The sequence below is a fragment of the Myotis daubentonii genome, chromosome 3 (assembly GCF_963259705.1).
Source record: "Myotis daubentonii chromosome 3, mMyoDau2.1, whole genome shotgun sequence".
Taxonomy (NCBI): Eukaryota; Metazoa; Chordata; class Mammalia; order Chiroptera; family Vespertilionidae; genus Myotis; species Myotis daubentonii.
Genome location: NC_081842.1, coordinates 134,185,789 through 134,213,458, shown reverse-complemented (window position 1 = coordinate 134,213,458; position 27,670 = coordinate 134,185,789). Strand labels below are relative to the sequence as shown.

At 42.0% G+C, this 27,670-nt stretch overlaps 1 protein-coding gene across 4 annotated transcripts in view; it reads left to right on the top strand.

The window, feature by feature from the left end:
- NEDD9 (neural precursor cell expressed, developmentally down-regulated 9) overlaps positions 1 to 25,529 on the top strand; it is a 184,260-nt gene extending 158,731 nt beyond the window's left edge. For 2 of the 4 annotated variants that reach the window (XM_059688603.1, XM_059688602.1), the window contains 5 exons: positions 15,662 to 15,763; positions 16,251 to 16,352; positions 17,474 to 18,718; positions 20,238 to 20,327; positions 22,983 to 25,529. In XM_059688603.1, the coding sequence (XP_059544586.1) occupies positions 15,662 to 15,763; positions 16,251 to 16,352; positions 17,474 to 18,718; positions 20,238 to 20,327; positions 22,983 to 23,492 (2,049 nt within the window). In that variant the 3' untranslated portion in view covers positions 23,493 to 25,529. The remainder of the gene's footprint in view (positions 1 to 15,661; positions 15,764 to 16,250; positions 16,353 to 17,473; positions 18,719 to 20,237; positions 20,328 to 22,982) is intronic. The other 2 variants (XM_059688604.1, XM_059688605.1) reach the window with 2 other exon arrangements.
- Positions 25,530 to 27,670: the final 2,141 nt, after the last annotated feature.

The following is a 27,670-nucleotide window of genomic DNA, read 5'->3' as shown; positions in this document are numbered from 1 at the left end:
AGGAAATAATGTCAGTGAGCTTATGGGGGTAACAGCCAAAACCAAGATGCTGCTGCTTACCTGAGTGTTAGAGGGAGGGCTTTTCTTTTTTGTTTACTGGCAAATTCCAAAGGCCTACAGGGGTCCAGGGAGGTTGGTATTAAGAATGGGCAAACTTAATGGAATAAGAAAAGACCTCTGAATTACAAGAGGAAAGATGCAGCTCTCTATGCCAAAAAGATCTTGTTGACTCTGAGAACACTACAGGCGCAGGTGTCCTGCCTCAAAAAAATCGAATTCAAAGTCTGAATTTACAAATCCATATAAATTAGAGAATCTCTATTTGCATGATAATGGAATCCTCTGTTGAAAAAAATACGGGGGAGGGGATTTACAGTTGGATTTCTTAAATAACAAAGCCACAAATGAATCTTAATCACCTTCTAACACATAAAGTATGTCTCACAAAACACTTCTCAAGAATACGTGTTGCCTAAACCTGGTGGGTGGTGGGTGTACATTAGGAGGAATTCCTCAAGAAGTGGTAAACAGCTTTCTGACTAGCATTGCCCAAGACAATGATTCCTGTCTGCAGAGGATAGACTGGCCATGACCTTTCAAAGTCATTACCCCACGGACGTCAGATTCAAAGGAAAAGCTAAACCAGGCTCTGTCTCCAGAGGAGAACAAGAATAGTCGAAAGGTGTAGCTATAAATAAATAACTTCTCTCATTCTTAGCGCTGGTTGTTTGCACCTTAAAAATAGCTCTCCCTTCATCTGAGCCTGTGCGAGGCAGACAGGGGAGACCAGAACAGGAAATGCTTGGCTGAGAGGTGGTGGGGTCTAAACTTTCATTACAGTTTACTTTGGCAGGAAGGTGACATGTTTTCTTTTTTAGACTCAACCTTTTTCATTCCAAGTCTGAAAAGTCTAAAAACCTCAGACTTCTTCCCATTTTATTTGCTGTTACTACACAGCAAATGCACTCCCTTACTCTCCAAGCCCAGGCCTAAGAATATGCATTTTAGTAAGCTCCTTGGCTAGTTCCGGAGGGAGGTAGTCCAGGACTGCACTCTGAGAAGTACTGTAAAGGGGTGGACCATGTAGTGTATTGGGCATGTTCCAATCTGATTGTGAATTGGGACTTTCCATAGTTAAAGATTCCCTTGATGTTGCAAACAGACTGTGGGCTTCAGAAATGTTATCCACCACAGTTTTTTCTACTAATGAATCACTGAGGGAGGAAAGAAAGACAGTGAATTCTGCCTTCTATCACTTCAACTTTGCTCTCTGGGAAACTTCAGCCTCTACCCCCTTCTTACATCCCATCCACATGAAAAGACATTCATCACTCATTAAATCAGCGGTTAGGAAAAGATAATCATATAATATGATCCCCACCCTTTCATGAAACAAGAAGACACATGAGTACTGTGGAAAAGCATGGGCTTTGGAGGTAGGCCGCTCCTGGTTCTGTTTCTTCATAGCTATTGTTCCTTGGCAGGTCTCTGAACTTCTTCAGGTTTTGCTCTCTTCATCTGTACAATGGGAATAATCATAGGGTTGCTGTGAGACTTAAATGAAGCAATACATAGAAAGGACCTGGCACAGTGCTTAGCATAGCAAGGGCTTAAAAATATTAGTTCCCCTCGCCTTGTCCTTTCCCTTTACAGTTTATTTTCAACTGCATCAGCCCTGTTTGTGTTTCTCACTCTACAGCAAATATGCAAATACTTTTTAAAAATATTTTTTTTATTGATTTCAGAGAGGAAGGGAGAATGAGAGATAGAAACATCAATGATGGAAATCATTGATCAGCTGCCTCCTGCATGCCCCCTACTGGGGAGTGAGCCTGCAACCTGGACATGTGCTCTAACCAGGAATCAAACCATGACTTCCTGGTTTGATGCTCAACCACTGAGCCACATTGGCTGGGCTATGCAAATACTTTATTGCTAACACAGACTGTTCCCTTTCAGTGTGTGCCTCTCTTTTTGCTTCTATAAGAATTTGGCACAGAGTAAAAAAGAGCTCCCAAAGTTATCTGGAAACCATATACACTGACACCTTTACTTAATTTCAGTGGTCATTTCACTCTGGGTTCTGTGTGCAAGACCATTTTATCCATTAGGCATTGTGGGCAGAATGCCCAGGGCCTACGAGAATGTTTGAGAGCTGAATGAAAAATTTGGCTCCAAAATATGAAAGGGGAAAACTACAAAATAGAAATTAATAAATACTCAAACAAATGTTAAGTATTTATTAATTTGCAGACAGATGTGTAGAAAACAATATCGTGTCAATCTCATTGTTACATTTAGGGCTCATAACTAATTGATTATATTTAAAAATAAATTGTAGGTTGGATTTTTCTCACTTTGCTAAGATTTCTAAATATGCCTTGTGATTTCCAAGAACTCAGAGGCAATTCTAAATTAAATGAATTACTCATAGCTCAGTGATAGCTTTGCTGGGTAAAGTAATCTTGGTTGTAGGTCAGTGATGGTGAACCTTTTGAGCTCGGCATGTCAGCATTTTGAAAAACTCTAACTTAACTCTGGTGCCGTGTCACATATAGAAATTTTTTGATTTTGGCAACCATATTAAAACAAAGATTTATATTTTTGATATTTATTTTATATATTTAAATGCCATTTAACAAAGAAAAAATCAACCAAAAAAAATGAGTTCGCATGTCACCTCTGACACGCGTGTCAGAGGTTGGCCATCACTGTCATAGCCCAATAATTTGAAAAGCTGAGTTTTTAAAAGCAAAAATTCTACTTAATATGGGAGTATGGTTTGGAGTGGAGCCCCCAAACCTACGAAGCCCAAGGTCTACGAAGGTCTAACACAGCCTCATTTCTCTACTTCAAAGATCAGTAAAACTGCCCCCGAGTTCATCCCTGTCATGCGTGATCTTCACAGGGAATCACGTGTGTTTCTCTGGTTATGTTTGGACATGTTGCCTTTATTCTAACTGGTAGAATTAGATTTGCTTTGAGTCCTTCTGAAGATGAGTATGGGCTAAATTATTAACTCATTGAGGCAGGCAGGGGCCATGGCTGCCTCTTTACTGCTATAGGCCAAGTTCCCCACAAAATATCTGCACCCAGATAACACGCAACGAGCAAGGCCAAAGCAAGAAATGAAGCATTTAATTTGAATTGACCTTTAAATAAACTGAAAAGTGGTTCTGATCTTATCACCCATTCACCATCACACACTGTTCAAATCCCATGGTTCAGCTCATTACCTTCTGTTATGACATATGTCAGATTATACATGGTAGTTTTCCCCCAGAAGAGTCTTGGAGAATGTCACCATCTGTTTTCCGTAACCATATCTATCTATACACAACAAATGAGCATCCAAAGTGTGATTGATGTACAGTTCAGCTTGCCTGAGGACCTCACTTTTATGCATTTTTCCCAGTTTAGACAACAATATTAATGAACTCTTCTATAGTACCCTAAAGAGGAAAAGTACATTTTTTCTCCTGAGGGGCAGAGCTTCCTTTGGGTATGCTGTTATTTCCCTAGAATGCCTTTCCTCTGTTCTATCTGTAAACTCCTATTCATCCTTTAAAACCCATTTTAATGTTCATCTCCTCTGTGAAGCTTTCTCTCTGTACCCCAGCAGTGTCTACCTTCTCTATGGCTCCAAAATATGTTATATATTTCTCTTAATATCAAGCTAATGGGCTCATTAAAACTCTAGTAGTCTGCCATTATCATGAGTATAATGGGCTAGGCTGGGGCCAGTACTGCTTCAGGGGTGGCACTCAGAAAACTCAAGTAATATTAAAATTTATCTAGACCCCATTACATTGCTGGCCTTCCAAAATGGGACACAGCCATATGTTGGCAGGAAATGATTCAAAGATTTTAGCCAGGTCTTCGCAGCCCATTCCTGAAAGGTAATATAAGAACCATAAATAGATTAACTACAATGTTTGTACCTTCTTAGACACTGAGTCATCATAAATTACACACACACACGCAGATACACACGTACACATACATACACACCCATAGCCATTGATTGGTTAAAAACAGAGACCTTCCCTTATTGGGATTGAAAGCATTGTGAAATCTGGTTGCCCCGAGCAACACTCAGTTACTAGCCAACTAACTGCTATATATTAGCTTTATGATTTGTCCAACGACAAGTAAAAATAGATTTAGAGGAAATGAAAGCTCCCAGAGAAAATAAACTCTGACTTCACCTCACTTTCTTTTGTTCCCTTCCTACACACACACACACACACACACACACACACACACCCCACATACACACCCTGAAAAATAGCAGGGTTTGACAGAACAGAAGGTACCTCTAGTTTCGTCACTTATAAATTCAGTCAAGTACAACCATGTCCCAGAATTGTACACTTCTGTATAAAAATCATCCTAGTTTAAATGAATTTATTTCCTCAACACGTGGCTTTTGGGACTATGCAGAGAAGTGAACTTTTATTTAATATCTCTACCCTCAAGAATCAAGATAAATTTTAAATCTTACACAAAATTTGAAGTCCTTGAGCAATTCAAGGGCAGGACTTGATGAGCTCACTTTGAAAATGAGAAGTATTTCTTCCCAGTAGAGTCACCCACGCCAGTAGAATGAGCAAACTGTAATATCTCCTTAAAAATGAACAAAGGTCCTTTTTGTTTGATCAATGCCAAGGCCTTCAAACTCAGTTGCAATTTGTTATAAAGCTCAGAGATAATGCGTATTTCTAAGAGTGCATTAGTAACTTCTTATAAACCCACACCAAAGCAGACAGAGGTAATCTTCCTTCCTTTTTCAATGATTTCATGCTGAGTGACTGTGCTTATCAGAGTGAATAGGTCAGATATTGTGTGTAGTATGATGTCAGGCTAAGTGGTTAAACTCTATTTGTGAGGGAGAAGAAAAGAATACATTTATTTATTTGATTGGATGATGAAATGCAAACTTAGTACTGGTTGCACTCATCTTTGAAAACGGACTTGTGTGAGTACATTGGGCAAAATGCAGAGAGGGGTGCCATCAGAACACACTGGGTTCTAAGTAGCTGTGCCACGAACCTGGTTGTCAAGGTTCTCTTCTAGAGGGGTGTGTCTTTCTTAAAAGTTAAAACCCAGTAACATTTGAAGAGTACAAAGGAGCCTCTCTCTCAAGGGACCCCGGAGTCGATCAGTTTTTGAAGCAAAGGCTCCTTTAGCAATGCCATAATCACATCTGACTTATTTGGATAATTTGTATGTGTTTCATACAACCTGGTGCTTAAACCAGTTATTTATCAGAATAATTATTTGTCTTCAAATTTACCACCAATCAACTGTGCAGCATTTAGAATGTTATTAAGTTACTCGTTTTTCAAGATAATTTTAGATCTAAAGTGGGCGTGACTCAATGGTGCCTTTGAGCTTTGGCTCCATGTTAGGGACATTATATCCATAGCCTCATCTAATCCTCTCAGTAGCCTCATAAGGTGTTCCATACAACCTTCACTTTACAGGGCGGGAGCTGCGGTCTGAGGAGTAAGTTAACTTGCTAAAGGGCATAATTCTAGTAAGCGGCAGGATTGATATTTGAGCCTGCGTCTGTCTGACTCTGAAACTAATGATTTTTACATCCCAGCTAATGGTTGATGTTGCCAAGCCCTAAAATAAGATGGCATATTTAGACACTTCATTAGCAAGTCCAGCTCACCAGAATCCTGGGTGCTAAATCGCATCCTGTTGGCCAGGAAGAAAGAATTCAAGTCACTCCAGAAGGCTCCCACCTCAGATGCTTAGAGTCACCTCGATGCTGAGGGAATCTGAGTAAGAGATGAAGAAATGCCCACCTCCCCGCTGCAGTGGTCAGTTTCGTGGCAGGCTGATCCAGAAGTCCTGAGCAGCCATGAAGCTGATGTAAAGTCTGCGGGACATGGCTGAGACTATTGCTATGTTGGCTTTCTCTGCCGCTGAAAATAATCTTTTCAAATAACTTCAGATTGCTTCAAATGGAAACTTCATTTAACCAGGCATAGTTAAATCTCCCAGGATGGGCTTGCCAGTAAAAGGGGCACCCCAAAAAATAAGAGACCCAGATCTTAGGTTTTGCTTCTCATATAAGGAAGTAACTTTCTCTGGGAGTGTTTGTGAAATTAGAAGAGTAGTAAATTTTTAACATGTCTTATGAGTGTAGGCAACAGGACATGCTGTGGGCCCAGCTAACTACCAAGGTTCTCATTCACTCCTCTGTCATTAATGAGCTGAATAACCTCTCTGAACTTTAACTTCCTCAACTGTGAAATGGGGAATAAGGCTGGATTGTCTTTAATGGTCTTTGCTAAAATTTTATGACCCAAATATCCTTATCTGATTCTTTCACAGAGTTGCTTGAAAAGTTTAATGAAATGACCTGGACTCAAAATTTTTTAAACAAAAGACACTCAGATGTTGATGTAAATTTCAGTTGACCCCCAAAGTGTTGGCAAATCCTTCTTACTCTTCCTTTAGGATTCAATCCACCTTCCTAGAAACCACAGTCTCCTTTAGAAGATAGAACCATGTCAGTAGAAAGCAGGGAGCAGGCAGGAACAGAGAGAGGAGGTTTGGGGTATGCTAAGCCAGGGAGAAAGAGTTGGCAGACCAGCTTCCATACCTGGTCTGGGTATTAAGAACTCTTCTCTCTTTTTTGTTACAAAGAGCTAAGAAAGTACTTCATACTGGAACTCATTATTTTCTGCCCATTTTCCTCTTTAATCCTGTTGGGTTGGCAGAGGCTCTTGGTGGGTCTGATGTTTCTTGAAGCGACAACCCTGGGTCAGCTCCCTTCAGACCTGGCACTAAACTCTGCCACGTGGTCAGTTTGCTCCATCAGCCAGCCTGTCTTTCCTCCCAGTTAAGCCGTGGGAGGTCTCCTATTTAAGGAAGGAACGATACCCATGGGCATTTGGGTCCAGACATTTTCATTCCTTGATTTCTTTCCATAATTATATCCCCTTTAGGGCATCTGTGGACATCTCTCTAAAATCCACTTCAAAAATCTAGATTCAGTGTTTAGTGTCCTGTTGAATTTATTTGGACATCAAAAGAACCAAAATGCTTGTGCCTTTTCTAGTTTTCATTCAAAGAACATTCTGGCTCATGGGATATTTAAAAAACAGCTTTGCTATAGCCAACTGTCACGGGCTGTATTAGGCTTTGTCCAGAGAAAGACCAAACTACTTAGGAACCCAGACGTCATTTCCCATCATGTTCTTTCACATTAAAGAGCTTCTAACTGCTCTTTGGCGCTTGGTCACTCCATAACTAAATATTGCTTTAGCACTCACTACACAAAGAGCTTCCTGAAAGCAGCAGGGGAGACGTGCTAGGGCCTTAACAATCAGGGCACTGTTTCCATTGAGTGGTTCGCCGCCCAAATGCTGTGTCAAATGAAAGTGACCCAAGAGCCCCGTTCCACTTTTGAGCTTTCAGTTGTTGCTTTTTCCTCATTTGAAAAAGAGATTGACCGTAATTTAGATGTGTCTGACAAAAGGCATAGTTCTAGCATAAAATTAAACATCAAAATGTCTTTAAAGGAAAGTAAATTGCTTCCCAAAAACAGAGAGAAAAACCTTGATGAGTACAAGATAAGCATTAGCAAGGGTTAACCATGGCCATGGCCCATGAAGGTGGCCAGACACAGTTTTCATTATATTGTTGCTATGCAAGTAAATAAATGAGCTCACTGCTACACCCAAGCTGGGCAGAGAGAATTTACAGAGAATTAATAAATCCAGTGTAGGAAACATGTGGCTTTTTCTCTGGTCATAGAAAAAGCAACTAGTAATCTTGGATTTTAAACCGACAAATTTCTATAACTTTGCAGTTTCTGAATATTGGATCCAAGTTCTAATGGGCGGACAGTGATAATAAGGATGTTTCTTTTCCTAGGATTTTCTTCAAAGGGAAAGGATCACATCGTTCCTGGGCTTGAAGACAAAGAGGTTATTATATTGTGGTGGTTCTGTTAATGCTTTTTAAGGGCATTTAAGTGAAATAAGTCCTTTCCAACAGGCAGTTTTAGAAATCTAAATACTCTTATTAATGCATGAAACTCAGAGATAAAAATAAATAAATAAAGTCTAAAATTCTAAGTAAAACAGGGGATGTGGGGGGATTAGAGATAGACAGGAAGCAATCTAATTTTACTTTCCACATATGCCAAGAAAAATGCAAATAGATGGCTGCTAACCAGTGAAGCCCACTTTTGAATTCTGACAATCTGAAGTACTGCTAATGTCGAGGTTATAAATATGTACTGTAATCAGTATGGCACAGTGGCACTTTTTAACTTGTCATCAATTATTCATTATATTTCCTGAGCACCACCTGGGTTGCCTAGCTCTTGAGTAGGCCTGGGGGCCAAACACCAGGAGCTGGTCACACACATTCATGCTCTGCTAGATTCATGGGTACACTCCACTGGTCAATCATCAGGGCTTGATCTAGATATTTTTTGTTGTTGTTGCTGCCTTTATCCTTCCTTGGGGTTGCTGGTAGCATGGTAGGAGGGAAGTCAAAACGGGGACAACTATTGGAGGAGAGAGATGAGAAGTTGTGATAAGCCCTAACTGGTTTGGCTCAGTGGACAGAGTGTCGGCCTGTGGACTCAAGGGTCCCAGGTTCGATTCCGGTCAAAAGCATGTGCCTTGGTTGCAGGCACATCCCCAGTGGGGAGTGTGCAGGAGGCAACTGATCAATGTTTCTAACTCTCTGTCCCTCTCCCTTTCTCTCTGTAAAAATCAATAAAATATATTTTTAAAAAAAAGAAGTTGTGATAAGTAGGCTGGTGGTAGAGCTGGCATCAGAAAAACACACAGCAGACGTGGCAGGGCCAGAAACTCTAAGAATGAGCTTTTGCAGGATTTGGGGGCGGGGGGGCAAGGAGGATCTGACTTCATGAATGGCACACCTGCCCCATCCCCCTTCCCTCAGCGCTCTACTGGATTGTCAGCATGCAGTTGAGAAGCTGAAGTTCTCCTAAACTCAGGGTCTCTGCTGCTGAGATGCCCCAATCCCAGGCCCCCACCAGCTCTTCTTTAAGGAGGCAAGGTGATGTCCAAGGAAAGACGCCCCTAAGCAGACTTGCTGAGGCCTTGGAACAAGTGATCCCATGTGAGCACAAGTTATCTCATGAGAAGTATCTTGCTTTTAGATATTCAGATAGGTATGCGCCCTACTTCTTGGTGAGATCCTCTTGACAAACCCAACTTGTGATCTTCCACTGAAAAGGCCTTATCTGAAGAGAAATTCAATAAAGTGCCCTGGGGTTTGGACCTTGCCATCTTTCTCTTGGATAAACATCTTTATCTCTAAGCCTTATAAAGCATGTTTTCTCCTGGGGTTTTCCACTGGAGTGTCTTAGGCTGTTATAGTGATACATGTGACAATGGCAACACTGATATGACCAAGTAAAATAGTAACCCAAGTAAAGCTGCTGATGGTTATCAAGGGCCAAAGTCTCTTGTCATTTACTGCTTTGATTTAAAATTCCCATTGTCTTGAAGGCCTCACTAGGAATACTTCATGCATTTGTGAAGATTAATTTCTATCTGACTTAAATCTAAGGATAATTACATTTTTCTCTCCCATCGTTTAATCGTGAAACATTTTGAAGCAAATGGCCTTCAAATCTATCATTAAGACACAAACAACATCCTCATCATATTAGGAAGACAGCAACAATAGGCTGTTGTTTGTCTTTTTTCCCAGTCTTGTCTCATGCATTCCTGGCTATCTTTGACTGTGTGGTGGACATTGTATTATTGAGATATTTACAGAAATCACTTTAAGAAATCCTATAAAGATGTTCTCTACTTCGAGAGTGGATTTTATTTCCTTTTTTCAGCCTAATAGGCATACAAAATTCTAATTTCAGACATTGAGATATTCTTGCCAACCCTCATGATTAAAACCTAGTCTCAGCCTATGCGAGGGTGAGTTCAGTTCATTTTTACTTTAGCATGCAGCCCTTAAGGTCCCAACCCAAAGTGGGGCATGGTTATCAGGGTCTCTACCTTGGTAAGCCACTACCTAACATTCATATCCCCCATCACCCAGAAGAGCTATAAAAAACACAATGTAGCATCGGAGACAACAGCAAATGTCCTCAAGGAAAATGCAACCTCAAAATTTGGGCTTACAGAGAATTAATAAATCCAGTGTAGGAAATATGTGGGCTCTATGAATTCCTTCTCTACTTCCAAATTTGGACCCAGTAATTCTTTACTATCTTTTAACTCTTTGATGCTATTAAGAAGATTTCTAATATCTTTTTCTCATTTTCTTAAGCTGTCTCTGATAGAATGTTTGACCTAAAACGACCTAGCTCACAATTTTAAGTCCATAGGCAAAATAGGTCAACCTAGATAACAATTATATTAAAAAGAGCTAAGGCTTAAGGGTTTACTCTATGCTGAGTACTTTCTGAACTTGATCTCATTTAATGCTCATAATATCCTATGAGTATTTTATTATCATTTTATTAATGAGGAAACAGCTTAGAATGAACAAATACCTTGGACATGTTCTCACAGCGAGTAAGTGGTAGAAACAGGGTTTAGATGCAGCTCTGTCTGAATCCAGCTGATGTTCTCAATCACTCCCCTCATCAGACCCAATCCTTTCGGTGAGCTAAAGGCCCAATGTGGCCATGGCCTCTGCTACACAGCTTCCCATGACACGGGCCTGTCGCATATTCTCACAACTAGAGAAAGCTTGACCCCTGTCTCTTTCTATTGTATTTTCCTTCTGATGTTAAGGTAAAAAGCAGAGTTTGGTTTTGTTTCTTTTTTGCACAACTCCCGCATATGTTTCTGGCTTGTGGCTGAAAAGAACACAGGTGTTTGTGTCACATGCAGGCTCTAGATTTGGGAAAAGGAAACCATCTAGTGGCCCAAGTTGGCCTCTACTAGTTGTTTGCACCAAATGCAGTGCAGGTGGTCATTTTCCCATGGGTTCTGATTTCTCAGCTTTATCTAACAGTCACTCTATTTCCTCACTTGCCCGAAGCTGCCATGCATGGCTGGTAAGACACAGTTCTACCCCTTTGTCCCTTGGATCCCACTCAACCTAAAGCTTAACTTACCTGGAAACCAGTCTTATCCTATACAGGCAGACCTTGTTTAGTATCCTCTCTAGTTCCATATCATCTTGCTAAGAAAAGCCTTGAGTTTTTCCTTAGTTTGTTAATACAGTCAGTCGATACATTATTTAAGATCTGCTATATTCAAGACACAGTGCGGGGCCTTTAAACTTCTGTTTATATGCAAATGAAGAAGAGGCTCTAGCTGGGTAGCTCAATTGGTTAGAGCATCCTCCTGATATGCCAAGGTTGTGGTTCAATCCCTAGTCAGGGCACATATAAGAATCAACCAATGAATGCATAAATAAGTGGAACAACAAATCAATGTCTCTCTCTCGCGCGCGCGCTCTCTCGCTCTCTCTCTCCCTTTTATTTACCTCTCTCTCTCTGTAAAAAATCAATAAATTAAATAAAAATGGCCTGGCTGGTGTTGCTCAGTGGTTGGTTGGGCACAGTCCCCTGCACCTGGGTGTTGCTGGTTCTGTTCTCAGTCAGTACACATGCCCAAGTTGTGGGCTTGATCCTTGGTAGGGCCCATATAAGAAGTATCCAGTCTATGTTCCACTCTCACATTGATGTTTCTCTCTCCCTCTCCCTTCCACTCTCTCTAAAAATCAATTAAAAAATTTTCTAAATGAAGAAGAATGATCTCTGTCTCCACAATGCTGAGATGAGGCACTGAAACAGTCAAACCACAAGTGATTAGTACCATGTCCTCAGGTACGTATGGAGGACATGCTCCTGGAGTGCCAAGGGAGATACTTATTGTATCCGTCTGGGAAAGGCTTCATGGGAGAGAGGCACCCTACTTGGCCTTGAGAATTGAATGAAATTTGAATCTGAGAACAGGAAGAAGAGCATCTTGGACAAAAACACAGCCTGAGCAAAGGCACAGAGGTGTGAAGGCAGGATGTGCATTAAAAGCAGAGTCTTGCCAAGGCACGGACTCAGCGAAGAGCTGTCCAGCCTCCCTCAGAGGCTCGCAAGATACTGAAGGAGGAGGGCAGGAACACACCAGTGAAGGCAAAGACTGGCAGCCAGGGGGGCAGAGGCATGCTTAGTTTGGCCAACGTGCTGTTTGAAATATTTCAGCCAATTTCTAAAATCAGATTTCACCTAAAAATCCAGATTTCTGGTTTCTTCTGAAACTTGAAAGATCTGGGAACACAGGCGGTACTTTTTCAGGATGGCAGTTGACTGGAACTGAAGAATAGCTGCCTCTTTTCAGGAGGGTGTCATGTCTGTCTCCCCTACACAGAACTCAGCTTGCTTCTCCCTTCACCCTATCTGCTCAGCCCCACAGGTGTCTAAGCGGCAGGCCAGGTGCAAGCTCAGCTGAACCAAATGTGGAGACATGAATGACAGACCCCAAGGGCCTCTATTCCAGCTCACGGATTCCCACATGGGTTAGTTTTCAGGGTTCCCTAGATCTGGCTGCTACCCCAAAGATAGACTCCTCTTTAAAATGTCGGCATGCACGGCTCTCAAAATTAGGAGATGTGGACGTATTTAAAGCATCTCTAAAAACAGCTCATGCTGCCCAGGACCTGAGGCCCAAAATTGTATAAATCAGACACATCAAAGTGTGGGGCGTGCCAGACGCCTTGTTTTTAAGGAAGCCGATTAGGGAGAAAGCTGACACAGCCCAGTCCCTGCACTGTTCATCCTACCCTGCCAGGGAGGTCGGCGATTTATTAAATGGACTCTCCCTGTTCTGAACGTCTACTGTCAGCCCTTTCTCTCTGCCTCAGTGTCCACCTTCAGACTCCTTCGTTAGCTGACAAGAATGGTACTGACAGCTGAGGAAGGTCCGATTCCTCATCGGGACAGGAAACCCAGCTTTGGAAAGTGCCAGTCCTCTTCCAGGGTGATCAGGAAAGCAGGGGCAGCCGCGTCAGTCATAGAGCCCAGGAATCCCACAGCTTAGCCCCTTGGTGGCAGCACTAATGAACTAGGAGGTCAGTCTGGTCATTCCTAAGTCTAAGCTCTTGTAACTGTAAATAAATACATAGAAGGAAAGGAATGCAGAAAAGAAAAATGAACGGGGAGGGGCAGGGGGTAAGGGAATGAAAACGTAACTGGGTTTCATTGAGGAAATTAGTTTAAAATGCCCTTTGTGTGGCAGTTGCACCAGTACCTTGCTGGCAGCTGCTCAGGAGAATTCTTCCAAAACCTGTGTCCCTTTTGGTAGACCTTGGTGTTCCTCGTAGGCTGGGGTTCAGTAATCCGGGGACAGTAGGAAGGCTTTTGTGTACTACGTCAAGCAGGAAGCAAAGGCCTGACCGACCACAAAACTGGATACTTTGTAAGGTACAGAACAGTCAGCACTTTCCCCTGAGGAGAGAACACACCATTAATTGGCAGGAAAGCGACCCAAGCGATGGGCAGGGGAGGAGAGCGCCCAAAAGTCCATTTCCAGCTCCAGGTTCTTTCAGGCGTCAGAGTGCATTGCTGTACTCCCTGGGTGTGTCTGACCAGATGCAAATGCCGGGCCCAGGTAGAGGCCATCTGTGGACCAATGAGAATTGGATGGCGACGTTGGGAATACTGGAAGCGGGAGGTTGTGTTTTGTTGGCTTTATCCCCCTGCGGTTCGCACCATCTGTTTCTTTTAATGCATAAACAAGGGAAAATGACTGGCTTGGAATACAAAGTTTTTCAAAAAAACAGATGACCACAGGCATCCTCTAAATGAGAAAGAGAGAGCAAGTTGGGGTTCCGTGACATTTGTCAGGAAGTGAGAAGTTAAATACTGGGAAGCATTAATGCTTTGCCAGGGAAGCGCCACAAAGGCAAGGAAAAGCCTTGTCCATGCCCCGCCTTCCTGAGGTCATGCCCTGTGTTTACATTTCACCAAAGGTTATTTTCAGATCCCAACACCGCCCACCCCCCTCCCTTCTTAAACTAAAGATGAAGCTGTTCGGCATAACCAGCCTTGGTTTTCCATTAGCAGTATTGCTAACTTGGCAACCTTGCAGAGAATCTACTATTAGAAACTTTTAGAATGAACAAAGGCTGCGTTGTGAGCGTGTGCTACTATAAAGCCAAAATAGGGAGCTATAAATAGAGGAGCTGATGAGAAAGACAAAGAGACGATATTTATTTCTCTCCTCAACAGTAGTGAAATATGTATATATATATAAAAGGGCATTAGGAACAGTGTGTTTTTCTTGAGCAAAGGGAAGGTTTGCTCTGCACAACACAGTGGCTACTCGATAGAATAGTTCTGCATGCTCTGTGCCAACAAACCTTAAAGCAACAGATTCTTTTCTTAAACTGAAGGCAGTGGAGAGATTTGATGGAGTGGTGACTGCATTCTGATCCCTTTTACCTTCATTGCAAGAAGCAATCCGCCACAAGCATCAGGGATTTAAAACCAAACTGAACTGGGGCATTTTAGAGCCGCTGGGGAGAAGCGCATTGGTGCATTTGGCTGAGTTCCACCCTTTTCAGCACAAGACAGACATGAGCATTTTTCACATCGTTTGTAGGCAGCCTGACGCCAGAGTTTTCATATTAGAGAAAGAATTAAAGATGACGATTTCTTAGGGAACAATCAACTCCTCCTAATTTGCAAGATCTGTTCTCAAAAATTCCATGGGCAATACGGAGGTGGGCGCCGTTAGTCATTCAGGGGCAGGGGTTAGGCAGAAATAAGACCCTGGCAATTTAGAAGCCTTGGGAGGATTAAATACATTTCAAAATGAGTATAAGTTCAAATAATTTCTCTATCCGTGCTTAGGACACAGTGAAGTATGTAGATATGAAACACAAGCCTGTTGGGTGCAATTGGTGTGATTGACATTGGCTCCCGGGTTTGTGATGAGTGGATTTGGCTTCTGCCGGCCCTTGGACTTGGATACTGTCTGCGATGTTTGCTTCCCTGGTGGAAATGGGAGAATGATTAGAGCCCCGCGCTCTGTTCCTAGGACTCCCTGACTCCGTGTTTAATTTGTTTGCTACATTAGATTGAAAGCTACTGGAGGCTTCTAAAGGCAGCACTGTGTGAGCATTGGTTTCATGGAAGTGCTCTAGTGACCTGTGGAATTTCAGTTATAATCATAATAATGGCAGATGAAGAGGCGTCCTGGGGAAGGCATGAGAGGAATTTTAAGTGGCTGAACTCAATTTGCATTATTCATTTTACAAATAGTTTCAGAGCCTTAAATTTTTTTTTCACTATGCCCTTCTTTTGAGGCTCCAAAGCAATAATCTAGGGTATTCATAACTTAAAAGTGGCTCTCCCTTCAAGCACATTTTGGGAATTGAGTCTTTATCTGACCAGCTTTGAGATGATTTTGTTACCATGGGGAAGGGGGATAGAGATATTTCAGGGACTTGTTCTTCATGGGGACTCAGGAGGAATTAAAGTTTATTGGCCTCGTGTCCCCTGTCTCCTTCCTTTTCTCTCTTTTCTGTTTCTTTGGGTTGTTTGGTTGTTGTTGTTGTTTTTCGTTATTTTTTTCTTTCTTTTGATGGGGGCAATGAGGGAAGAGTGTCCAATGAGGAGGCTAGGAGATTCACTTAGAACTTGGCCTTGGAATTTTACACTTCTCTGTCTTCTTGCCCACAGGTGGTAACCCCCGTGAGGACAGGCCATGGCTATGTGTACGAGTACCCATCTAGATACCAAAAGGACATCTACGATATCCCTCCTTCCCATTCCACTCAAGGGGTATGTACCAGGCTCATGGTCCCCATGGGACAGGAGCACTTCAGGTGGCATTCCTTCAGCACTACATGTGAAAAGAAAATTACAAATTATGTACGTTTCATATGAAGCTTGATTTGTCTATTCAGGAGCCCTTGTAGCCAACATTATTAAATTATATTTTCTGGATTTGCTTTATCAAGGAATCCTAGGCTTTTATCTGACAAAGCTTTTGTTGCTTATCAATTTATCATTTTATTTCAGGAAGTATATAATATCAACTACAGTTTAAAGTATAGACAGTGAGATATTCCACTTATGATCATTTTTACATTCAATCTAAGTAAAAAAAATAAGAAATTAAAAAAATTTTCACCAACTCCATGTTATATAGAATGCTGCAAAAGAGGAAGGATGTACATAAGCTGGTAAATAAATCCATAGTTCAAAGCTTGAACGCATAAAAAATGACAAGTATAAGACATCCCTAAACTCAGGTATTTATTTTCAGGTATATGATATCCCTCCATCATCGGTGAAAGGCCCGGTGTTTTCAGTTCCAGGGGGAGAGATGAAACCTCAAGGGGTCTATGACATCCCTCCTACTAAAGGGGTAAGTGAGCTCCTACTGAGCAGCAAAAAAGTGTGTGTGTTTATTTACTGGGATGAAGCAGGAAGGACAAACCAAAAGAAAACTAGTCTCTGGGAGAGAGTAAAGGGATGGGAGGGAAGGAGAAAGTGAGGAAGAAAAGACAATAACTAAAGATAACCCTATGGATTCCATATTTAGAGTCCTCTCCACCCCCCCCCCCCTAAAAATGGGGTAGTCAATAAGGAGAGTCAATAAAAAGGTAAAATCATTCATTCAGTTTGGCAAGCAACTAATATATGTCATATGTATATAGGGTGTCACAGCACACTCTGTCCATGTATTTGTGTTAATGAATTTGATTCACTCTGCTACCCTCAGGAGGAGGCCTACATGGGAAGTACAGTTATCCTTATTTTACAGATGAGGGAAGTGTGTCTCAGAACACCCAAGTGACTTATGAAGTATCACACAGCTGGTAGACCCAGGGAGAGACCTGAGGTCTTCTGACACCTAGTGCAGTGTGTTCATGCATACGCTGCCTCTCAGCCTGAATCCTCCAAGGCTGGGACCCAGAGAGAGCAACTCAGCCAGCAGAGCACACACAACAGGCAGCACTGGGGCCAGGGGAAGGACGAAGGAAGTGGGAGCAGAGTGGGGCCTTGGAAATACCTCTCATTAGTGGGTTGGGGTGGAAGAAGAGGAGGCAGTAAACAGGACTGGAAATCCAGGCCTTCTTCTTTTTTTCTTTTTGTTGTTTGTCGTTGTTGTTAATCTTCACCCAAGGATATTTTTTCCATTCATTTTTAGAGAGACTGGAAGGGAGAGAAGGAGAGAGAGAGAGAGAGAGAGAGAGAGAGAGAGAGAGAGAGAGAGAGAGAGAGAGAGAAACATTGATGTGAGAGAGACGCACTGATTGGTTGTCTCTCACACATGCCCCAACCAGGACCCAGGATCAAACCTGCAATCCAGGTACCTGCCCTTGACCAGGAATCAAACCTGGATCCTTTGGTGCATGGGCTGACACTCTAACCACTGAGATACACTGGCCAGGATCAGGCCTTCATTTTAATGTGTAGTTGTTTCCCCATGTTCACATGAGCCAACTCAACAAATACTAGCTTCGGTTTCTACTTACTTTTCAGGTATATGCCATTCCACCCTCTGCTTGCCGAGATGAAGCAGGGCTCAGGGAAAAAGAGTATGATTTCCCCCCTCCAATGAGACAAGCTGGAAGGCCAGATGTCAGACCTGAGGGCGTGTATGACATCCCCCCGACCAGTACCAAACTGGTGGGAAATGACCTTCACATGAAATATAACTGTGATGCTACGGGAGCTGCTGAACTGGTAGCACAAAGACACCCAAGCATTTCCCTGAAACACCCACCCTCACTGCTGGGACCGTCAGGGGGCACTCAGAATGATGCGTATGATGTCCCTCGAGGGGTACAGTTTTTGGAACCAGCAGAAACCAGTGAGAAAGCAAACCCTGAAGAAAGAGACGGTGTATACGATGTCCCTCTGCACAACCCAGCGGACGCCAAAAGCTCTCAGGATGTGGTAGATGGCATCAACCGATTATCTTTCTCCAGTACAGGCAGCACCAGGAGTAACATGTCCACGTCTTCCACCACCTCAAAGGAATCTTCACTGTCAGCCTCCCCATCTCAGGACAAAAGGCTCTTTCTGGACCCAGACACAGCCATTGAGAGACTCCATCGGCTCCAGCAGACCCTAGAGATGGGCGTCTCCAGCCTAATGGCACTGGTCACGACCACGGACTGGAGGTGCTATGGATACATGGAACGACACATCAATGAGATACGCACCGCAGTGGACAAGGTGGAGTTGTTCTTGAGGGACTACTTGCATTTTGCCAAGGGCGCTGTAGCAAATGCTTCCTGCCTCCCGGAACTCACCCTCTATAACAAAATGAAGCGGGAGCTGCAGAGAGTGGAAGACTCCCACCAGATTCTGAGCCAAACCAGCCATGACTTAAATGAGTGCAGCTGGTCCCTGAATATCCTGGCGGTCAACAAGCCCCAAAACAAGTGTGATGATCTGGACCGCTTTGTGATGGTGGCAAAATCGGTGCCTGATGATGCCAAGCAGCTCACCACAACAATCAACACCAATGCAGAAGCCCTCTTTAGACCAGGCCCCGGCAGCTCCCATGTGAAGAATGGGCCCGAGAGCATCATGAACTCCACTGAGTACCCCCATGCTGGATCCCAGATGCAGCTGCTGCATCCTGGAGACCACAAGGCCCAGGCCCTCAACAAGGCGGTGCCTCCACACCTGAGCAAGGATCAGCCTGTAGCTGACTGTAGCAGCAGTGATGGCTCTGAAAGGAGTTGGATGGATGATTATGACTATGTCCACCTACAGGTAAAGCAACCAGACTCCTAAACCACCTATAGCAGTGGTTCTCAACCTTCTGGCCCTTTAAATACAGTTCCTCATGTTGTGACCCAACCATAAAATTATTTTCGTTGCTACTTCATAACTGTAATGTTGCTACTGTTATGAATCCTAATGTAAATATCTGATATGCAGGATAATCTTAGGCGACCCCTGTGAAAGGGTTGTCTGACCGCCAAAGGGGTCGCGACCCACAGGTTGAGAGCCACTGACTTATAGTCACATTCAGGGAGCCTAGAAGTTAGGCCTGTGAAGCTGGCAGGCTGGACTACCAGAGGAGAGAACATGATTAATAATCCAAACAGTTCACTAATTGGAGGCAGTGTACATAGGGAAGAACACTGGCCTGATAGTCAAGATCCTTGGTTTGAGACCTTCCTCTGGCACTAATCGTGTGACCAACGTATGTAACCTCCCTGGGTCTTATTGTCCTCATTTGAAGCACAAGGTTGTATTTGACCCTACTGATCGAAGAGACTCCCTAGTAGGAGAGTGGGCCCTTGGAGAATCATACCAGCTCCACTTCTATTTGCCTTTTATGATATAGTTCAAAATGATACTTTATTTTTTAAAATATGGGGCAGGGAGCTTAACTATTAAGAAAAAAATAATTGAAAGCCTCTGCACTAGAGAATTTCTAAGGTCCATCATATCTACTGTGTGTGTGTGTGTGTGTGTGTGTGTGTGTGATTACTTACAGAAAACTTAATCTCATCCCAGACTTACCTTGAAGACCACTGGGCATTTGCCAGTTGATCTAGGACTTAACCTGGATATGGGAAATTGGGCAATCACAGTCTGCCTCCTACAGGTGGAAATTCCACCAAGTTGACCTGGGATCTTGATAACTTGCCTTTTCACTTTGGGGGATTAAAACATTCTACCAAGATCCATTATTTAGAATTTAGCCTACTCTCTTACTCTGCCATTCTTTTCATTTGACTAAGAGCCAAAGATTATTCTGAGAACTATAGTGTTTAACTACAATTCCCTTGAGTGCCGGATACTGGGGAAGGAAGCACTGAGCCACACCTAGTGCTAAGGAAAGGGCTGGTTGTCCAATTCTGCATGTTGAGAAATATTATCATGGTGTAGAGTTGTAGATGATTCAAAGAAATTAGAAGTGCAACATTTAAACCTGGGTTAGGAGGTTAATGGGTTCAAGTATAATCTATTAGAAAAGAAACCTAAGAAATAGTACTGGATAAGGAGGCTTGAAGGGGATCGTGAATAGCTCTCTGAAAATGGTAAAGTGGAACAGAGAAGGTGGCACCCTCCATGTAGCCCTAACTTCACACAGTCACTGTGGAGGTCTGGCCGAGAAGCACATCATCCCTGTCTAGGATTTATGGAGTCTAATTGGGCATGTGGGAAATTACCAAGGCAGTGGAAAATGAAACAGTACTTAACCATTTGTCAATGAAATTGTTAGCATAAGTGAATCATAGTGGTGATGTAATGTTTGCTTTATGTTGAAAAATAATAGGGTAAAGAGGAGTTTGAAAGGCAACAGAAAGAGCTGCTGGAAAAAGAAAATATCATCAAACAGAACAAGATGCAGCTGGAACATCATCAGGTAAGTTCAATCAGGACAAAAACCACTTGGTATTGAAAAGATTTCCTGCTTAATAAGAAAGGTATAACTTCAAAAGATCGGGATTTTGATCCTTCCAGCACACTTTAGTATAAATAAGCCCCAAGGCATATAATAGAGCATAAGAACAAAGAGAAGGTTTATGATCTTAGTAATCCAGCTGGTATACCTGGATTACATCCAAACAACAATTTTTCCAGGCTAAGCCTGTACATCTACCATATTAGGACTGTTTTGGTTAAGGCTGTTGATCTCAATGAACAAGACCCACTCAAGCTGGCCCAAGCAAAAAGGTTCTCTAGTCGGGAAAATTCTGGAACAGAAAATGAAGACATAGTCAAGTCCAACGAGAACTAGGACTGTAAATTCTTTCTCCTTCTTGTACTTCCTTTGCTTCTCTTTAAATTTTCTTCCTTCTTCCCTATTTTCTTATAGTTTCCCCTGCTTATCTACTCATTTGGCTCCCCTGTAACTTTACAGAACCCATAAATGGCCACTCACAACGCTTTCTATAGATGGCTTTTCATCTCAACTGATAGTCAACCTCTGCTGTGATTCATCAAATTCCTAAAAAAGAATCTGATTAGGCTATCTCTGTCTGTCAGTCTATCTGTCTATCTGTCTATCTATTTCCCTACCTACTTATCACTCCCCTACAACACAAGCCTCTGGGTTGGCTGCTCTTAGTCAAATCTAAGGGTAGGAGGGCAGGATCCAACATTTTCAAAATATACCCAAGTCCATTTACTACGGACTTTGGGCAAGACAGAGTCATTCAAAAGTAGAGCTTGAGTGGGGCAGATGATGATGGGTATTGCTGGTGCAAGGGCATAAAAATAAAGAGGAACCAATTGAGGATATATAAGCCCTTTTTTAGATTACATAGAATAGCATGTAGAGACATGAAATGGCAACTGCACTCAGGAAACCAGAGTTATAATCCTTCCTTTCTGACTAACCAGCCGTGTGCCCTCAGACAAGTCATTTAACCTCTCCGAACTTCAGTAACTTCTCCATAAAATGAGGAATCCCTCAGCCCTCTATCTAACGAGATAATGTATTTATAGACATATTTGCAAAAGCATAAATTCAGTATTCTGAAGCAGCACCCTATCTCTGTTTATGTTTGCTTTGGCATTAGGCCAAATAAAACTGCCGGGCTTTAGGTAACTTATTGAAACGGTAGTAATTTCTAAGAAAACAGATTCTGTAGAAAAGTAAAGCTCACTGTGCATTTCTCAGGGAAGGAGCTGGGCAAGGTTATCCTGCTCTACCTCAGGGTGAAAGATTGAGTCCTAAGCTCAGGTTACAGATAGTCCTTACCTGCAAAAGACGATCTCTCTTGAGAGTCGGTGGGATAGCTGGGAGTTATTATTATTGCAACTTAAATAATACACCATCTGGGGGTTGTAATAAGAGAAGGAAGAAAGCTAACACTTGTTGAGTCTGACTCTGTGGCATGTCGTTTTCTTTCAGCAGCTCTGTGGAACTGTTATGATGCACAATTAACATTTAGATTTCCTTAGAGATGTTCTTTTCCACAGTGCACATATAGTTATGTGCATTAGTCTTTCCTATAGCGCTGGATAATCTATATATATAAAAGGCTAAGCCACCAGCCGACCAGCCCACCGGCCGGTAGATATGACACTCACTGACCACCAGGGGGCAGACACTCAACGCAGGAGCTGCCAAGTGACAACAACTTTGCAGAGTGCCCTCTTGCAATCCAGGACCCCTTGGGGGACGTCCAACTGCCAGTTTTGGCCCAATCCCCGAAGGCCAGGCTGAGGGACCCCACCTGCCAGAGGGACCCCACTCACTCGGCAGATGCCCTTCGAGCTCCAGCACCGCCCCAGGTGCGGCTGGCCAAGGAGGGACTGCGGGAGGTTGGCTCCAGGGTGTGTCTGGCCCATCTCACCCTGTCCCGCCCGCTGGCCACCTTCTAATTAATTTCCTTTCGATGTATACAAATCCATGTACCAGGCCTCTAGTGACATACATAAATCTTGACAGAAAGAGTAGGAATGGTTCATAGAGTGTCATTTATCTTAGCAATGGGTCATGGGTTGTCATTTGTACCAAGAAATGGGTCATGGGTTGTCATTTGTACCAAGAAATGGGTCATGGGTTGTCATTTGTACCAAGAAATGGGTCATAGATTGTCATTTGTCTAAGCATCTTGAAGGACAGAGTCAAAGCTTTCCTGTCAGCAATTTACTTGATAAAGAGATCCCTACATTTGCTTTCCCCTGCACTACTCAACATTTATGAACATTTACATAGAGGCTGTCCTATACCAAACATCATTCTAAGCATTTTGTAAATATTAACTCGCTTAACTTTCATAGAGGTATAGGTAACAGAGATAGGTTTAAACCCTGTGCGGCCTTCAGTCTAAGGGCAGAGGAGGCCAATCATCCAATCATAGAAAGTCAGAGCTGGTGGATTTCTTAGGGATCACCTTTCTCAACTTCTACATTTTACACTTTAGGAAAGCAAGACGACTTGACCAAGGCTTCATATCTAATAAGCACCTGGGACTGAAACCTCTGTCTTTTAACACCCACCCCTGATTAATTTCCATTACAGCACACTGCCTTACCCTCAATGAAATCTGCTTTGTCTTCCTTGCAGCTAAGTCAGTTCCAGTTGTTGGAACAGGAAATTACAAAGCCTGTGGAAAACGACATGTCAAAGTGGAAGCCCTCTCAGAGCCTCCCCACCGTAAACAGCAGCGTGGGCGCTCAGGATAGGCAGTTGCTTTGCTTCTACTATGACCAGTGTGAGACCCATTACATTTCCCTTCTCAATGCCATTGACGCTCTCTTCAGCTGCGTCAGCTCCGCCCAGCCCCCGCGGATCTTCGTGGCACACAGCAAGTTTGTCATTCTGAGCGCGCACAAACTGGTGTTCATTGGAGACACGCTGACAAGGCAGGTTGCTGCCCAGGACATTCGCAACAAAGTGATGAACTCCAGCAACCAGCTCTGCGAACAGCTCAAGACTATAGTTTTGGCGACTAAGAAGGCCGCCCTCCACTACCCCAGCACTACGGCCTTGCAGGAAATGGTGCACCAAGTGACAGACTTGTCCAGGAACACGCTGCAGTTCAAGCGCTCTTTGCTGGAGATGGCAACGTTCTGAGAAGAAAAGGACAGGGGGACTGAGTGGGTTACTAAGGAAAACTGGAAATACTATCTGGTTTTTGTAAATGATATCTATTTTTGTATATATTTTATATGGAAATGAAATATTTTAACATTTTATGGGTTAGACAACATTCAGAACTTCAGGGAGCTAGAGAGGGAACTTTGTGTGTGTGTGTGTGTGTGTGTGTGTGGTTCTTGTATACACATGTAAGCATCCTGAACATAAACTGTACAGAAACTTGTCCACGTGCATGTGTGTGCCTGTGTTCGTGTTTGTTTGTAGATGTTTGTCTGATACATTCCATTCAAAAACATGAATTTAGAAGCACCTTAATAAGCACCTCCTAATGCTGCATTTTTTTAAGAAAACATGCCAGCTGGTTGTAATATACCTACATATACTAGCAGTTTATTTTGAGCCTGTCACTTCCACGTCTGGGAAGGATAGTTTATTTGCAAATGCTCACCTCCCAAATAACAAGGCATGATATAACTTATCCTTCTTTTGAAGCCCCTTCCAAAATTGACTATCTTGGACACATTAGTACAAACTGTCTCACTTCTGGTTGAAAAGGTTTCAGAAAGTGATCTAAGTTCCTATATTCTGGGAGCTGGAGAGGGAAGAGACACGTGTGGTAAGAAGCCAAGTCCCAGTTAGCACTGGGTTGTTTCAACACTGTGCGGACCTCACGATAAAAGGGGAGAGTGTGTTTCCCGAAACTATTTAACGGTCTCTATTTTTGAGTGATTTTGCCATGAGATTTTCCAGATGATGTTTTCAGATTTGCAAAAACCATATTACTTGCAGCAGGAGTTTATAAAGACACATCAGGCTCTAATCATCCACAAAAAGAAGGATGATTCTGTCTGCAGGTGTAAGTAGAGGCCTTTCTGACTCTCAGCATTCGCTTAGGTGCTACTACCCCTCCATTACCTGAGGGAAGCCGGCCAGTTCCTTGGTCACCAGAATGTTAGAGCCACTAGGACACATCCGACTCTAAGAGAATTTATTGCTTCATCTTGCACCCTCCGTAAACCATGGCAGACTTTACACTTAGAGTAGCTATACTGAGCCCATTTAATCTTTACAACTCTGTCTGGACAACAATCCTGCATATACAGCCCACCACTCACACAGCATCCATTCCATAGTCTGTCCCCTTGCTCCTGCTGGTGTTGGCACAGCACAGACACACCACAAGCCACCTGATTCATCATAGAGCAAATAAAATACTTCCTGCCTGGTGAGAAAATGCATTCACATATTACCAAGTCAAGAAGCATGCTATCACCCTGGCCAGTGTGGCTCAGTTTGGTTGAGCATCATCCCATGCACTGAGAGATCACCAGTTTAATTTCTGATCAGGGTACATGCCTGTATTGCCTGCTGGATCCCCAGTGGTTGGGGGGTGGGGAGGAGGGAGGTGCAGAAGGCAGCAGATCAGTGGTTCTCACTGATGTTTCTCTCTCTTCCCCTCTCTCTTAAAATCAATAAAAACATAAAATAAAAAAGAAGCACACTATCTACGGTCTTTCAGTCCAGTTCTTATTTAATGGTTTTATTCCAGCCTATTTGAAAACATTTTTATTTACAATGTATGCTTTAACAGAATTAAGCTTGCTTGTTTTAAACAACCAAATCATTGAAACAGGACAAGATTTAAAGAGAAGAATGTGTAATCTCAGTATGGTGAAATACCAGTGAAACTTATCATAGAAGGTGCTTTTCAAAACAACCGCTATTGTACTTCTCAAAGTTCTGCTCTGCCAAAATAGGATTAAAAGTTGTATTGTTATATGATAAGTTAATGTGTAGGGAGGAAGGGGATTGCTGAAAATCGACAACACTTGAAAAGTATAAAAGTGTGTCCTTGTAGATTTCATTGTAAATGTGTATTTCTTAGGAGGTGACAGATTTGTTCTAAGTGGTGACATTTCATGTTTGTAAAACCAAAATGTTCAATATGTATTATTCTCTTTGTTCTTGTGTATGTAGAAGCTATTTTAAATCATTAAATTTTTTAGATCTGTGTTTTCATAGCCACTGGGTGTTCTTTTTCATATTTCCCTCCTTATCAAAAAATTAAATACAGGCTTATCTTGGCACTCCTCATTCAGTCATTTATATTGATACCATAGATCTGGATTTTTAGGAAAAATCGAGTTGTGTATATTTTTATCTTGTGTCACTTCAGAGTGTATTTGCATTTGAAGAAAAATCTGCGATCTGTTAACATTACGAAACCCAAATATCTGGAACAAGGCTCCTCTTCATCAGAAAGCCTGTACTTTTAAGTGATGGAAAGGATGATTTCTGCTACAGTATGAATACTGCCATTCATGTGGTTTTAGAATCAAAGGAAATTGTTCCATTCATTCTGGAATAGACATAAAGAACAATTTTAAATAAACTGTATTTGATGAAAAAAAGAGATTTATAACCACATAAGGTATTTTTAATATTTAGACTGCTCTTTCACTCAGGTATCCTACTGGGATTTATAGGTAAAGTGTTTGAATATACCTTGTATCACTTGCCCACATCTATAAACATTAATTGGTTTTGAAAAAAAATGATGCTTGAACAACTAGATCTCTCCATGAAAAAAAAAATGAATACTTATCTTACACCCCACACAAAAATTAACTCAAATAGATCATAGACCTAAATGTAAAACTTAAGGCACTGCCAAGTAGCTCAGTTGGTTAGAGCATCATCTTGATACAACAAGGTTGTGGGTTCAATCCTCTATCAGGACACACACAAGAATCAACCAATGAATGCATAAATGAGTGGAACAACCAATCAATGTGTATTTTTTTCTCTCTCTGTCTCCATTTCTCTCTCTCTCTCTTTCTCTCTCTCTCTTTCTCTCTCTCTCAAATCAATAAATAAAAATAAATTTAAAACTTAACATTCTAATACTTCTAGAAGTAAACAAAGGAGAAAAGTTTTGTACAGGTAAACAAAGTTTCCTTATATAAAACATAAATAAGCATAAGCATAAAAGAAAGAACTGATAATTTGGATTTCTTCAAAATTAAAAACTTTCACTCTTAAGGATACCATTAAGAAAACAAAAAGGTACAGAAGGGGAGAAAATATTTATACCACATGCATCAGCCAAGAATATGTATCAGAATAAGCAGACAACCAAATTTTTTTTATCTGAGCAAAAATTTTGAACAGAAACTTCACAAAAGAAGACATGAATGAACGAATGAACAATAAGTAAATGAAATACAGCCCAGCCGTGCATGGCCCAGTGGTTGAGTGTCGACTTGTGAACTAGGAGGTCACAGTTTCATTCCAGGTCAGGGCACATGTCCAGGTTGCGGGCTCTATCCCCAGTGTAGGGCATGCAGGAAACAGTCAATCAATGATTCTATCTCATCATTGATGTTTCTATCTCTCTCTACCTCTCCATCTCTGAAATCAATAAAAAATATTTTAAAAGAAATATAAACACACCAAATAAAATCACTAAAATTGAAAAGACAAACCATACCAACTGCTGACAAGAAAGGGAGACAAATGGAGCTCTCATACACTGCTGGTGAGAATATAAAATGGTAAACACTTTGGGAAATTTATTGGTAGTTTCTTTAAAAATTAAGTTGGTGCCTACCATATGACTTAGCATTCCTCTCCTAGGTATGTACTCAAGAGGAATAAAAGGTGCGTATAAGGATGTTTATAGCAGCTCTATTTGTAGTAGCCAAATGTCCGTCTATATGATATAGCCACACAATGGAATACTACACAGAAATAAAAGGGAACCAAAAAATGAAACAAAAACAACATGAATGAATTGATGTATACAAGAAGCTAGACCAAAAAAAAAAAAAGTACATATGGTATGTCTTCATTTATGCAAAATTCTAGAAAATGCAAACCACAGTTACAGAAGGCAATCAGTGATTGACTGGGAAGAGAACTCGTGTCAGGTATGTTACAAAGGAGCTCGGGGAAGCTGTTGGGAATAATGAAAAGACTATTATTTTGTTGTTGTTGTTGTTTTACTGTTCTATTAAGTGAATTTTAAAAAAATAATTATTGTTGAAAGTATTACATATGTTTCCTTTTTTCCCCCATAGATGCCCTCCAGTCCGCCCCCACTCCCCACCCCAGGACCTCACCGCCCCATTGTCTGTGTCCATGGGCCATGCATA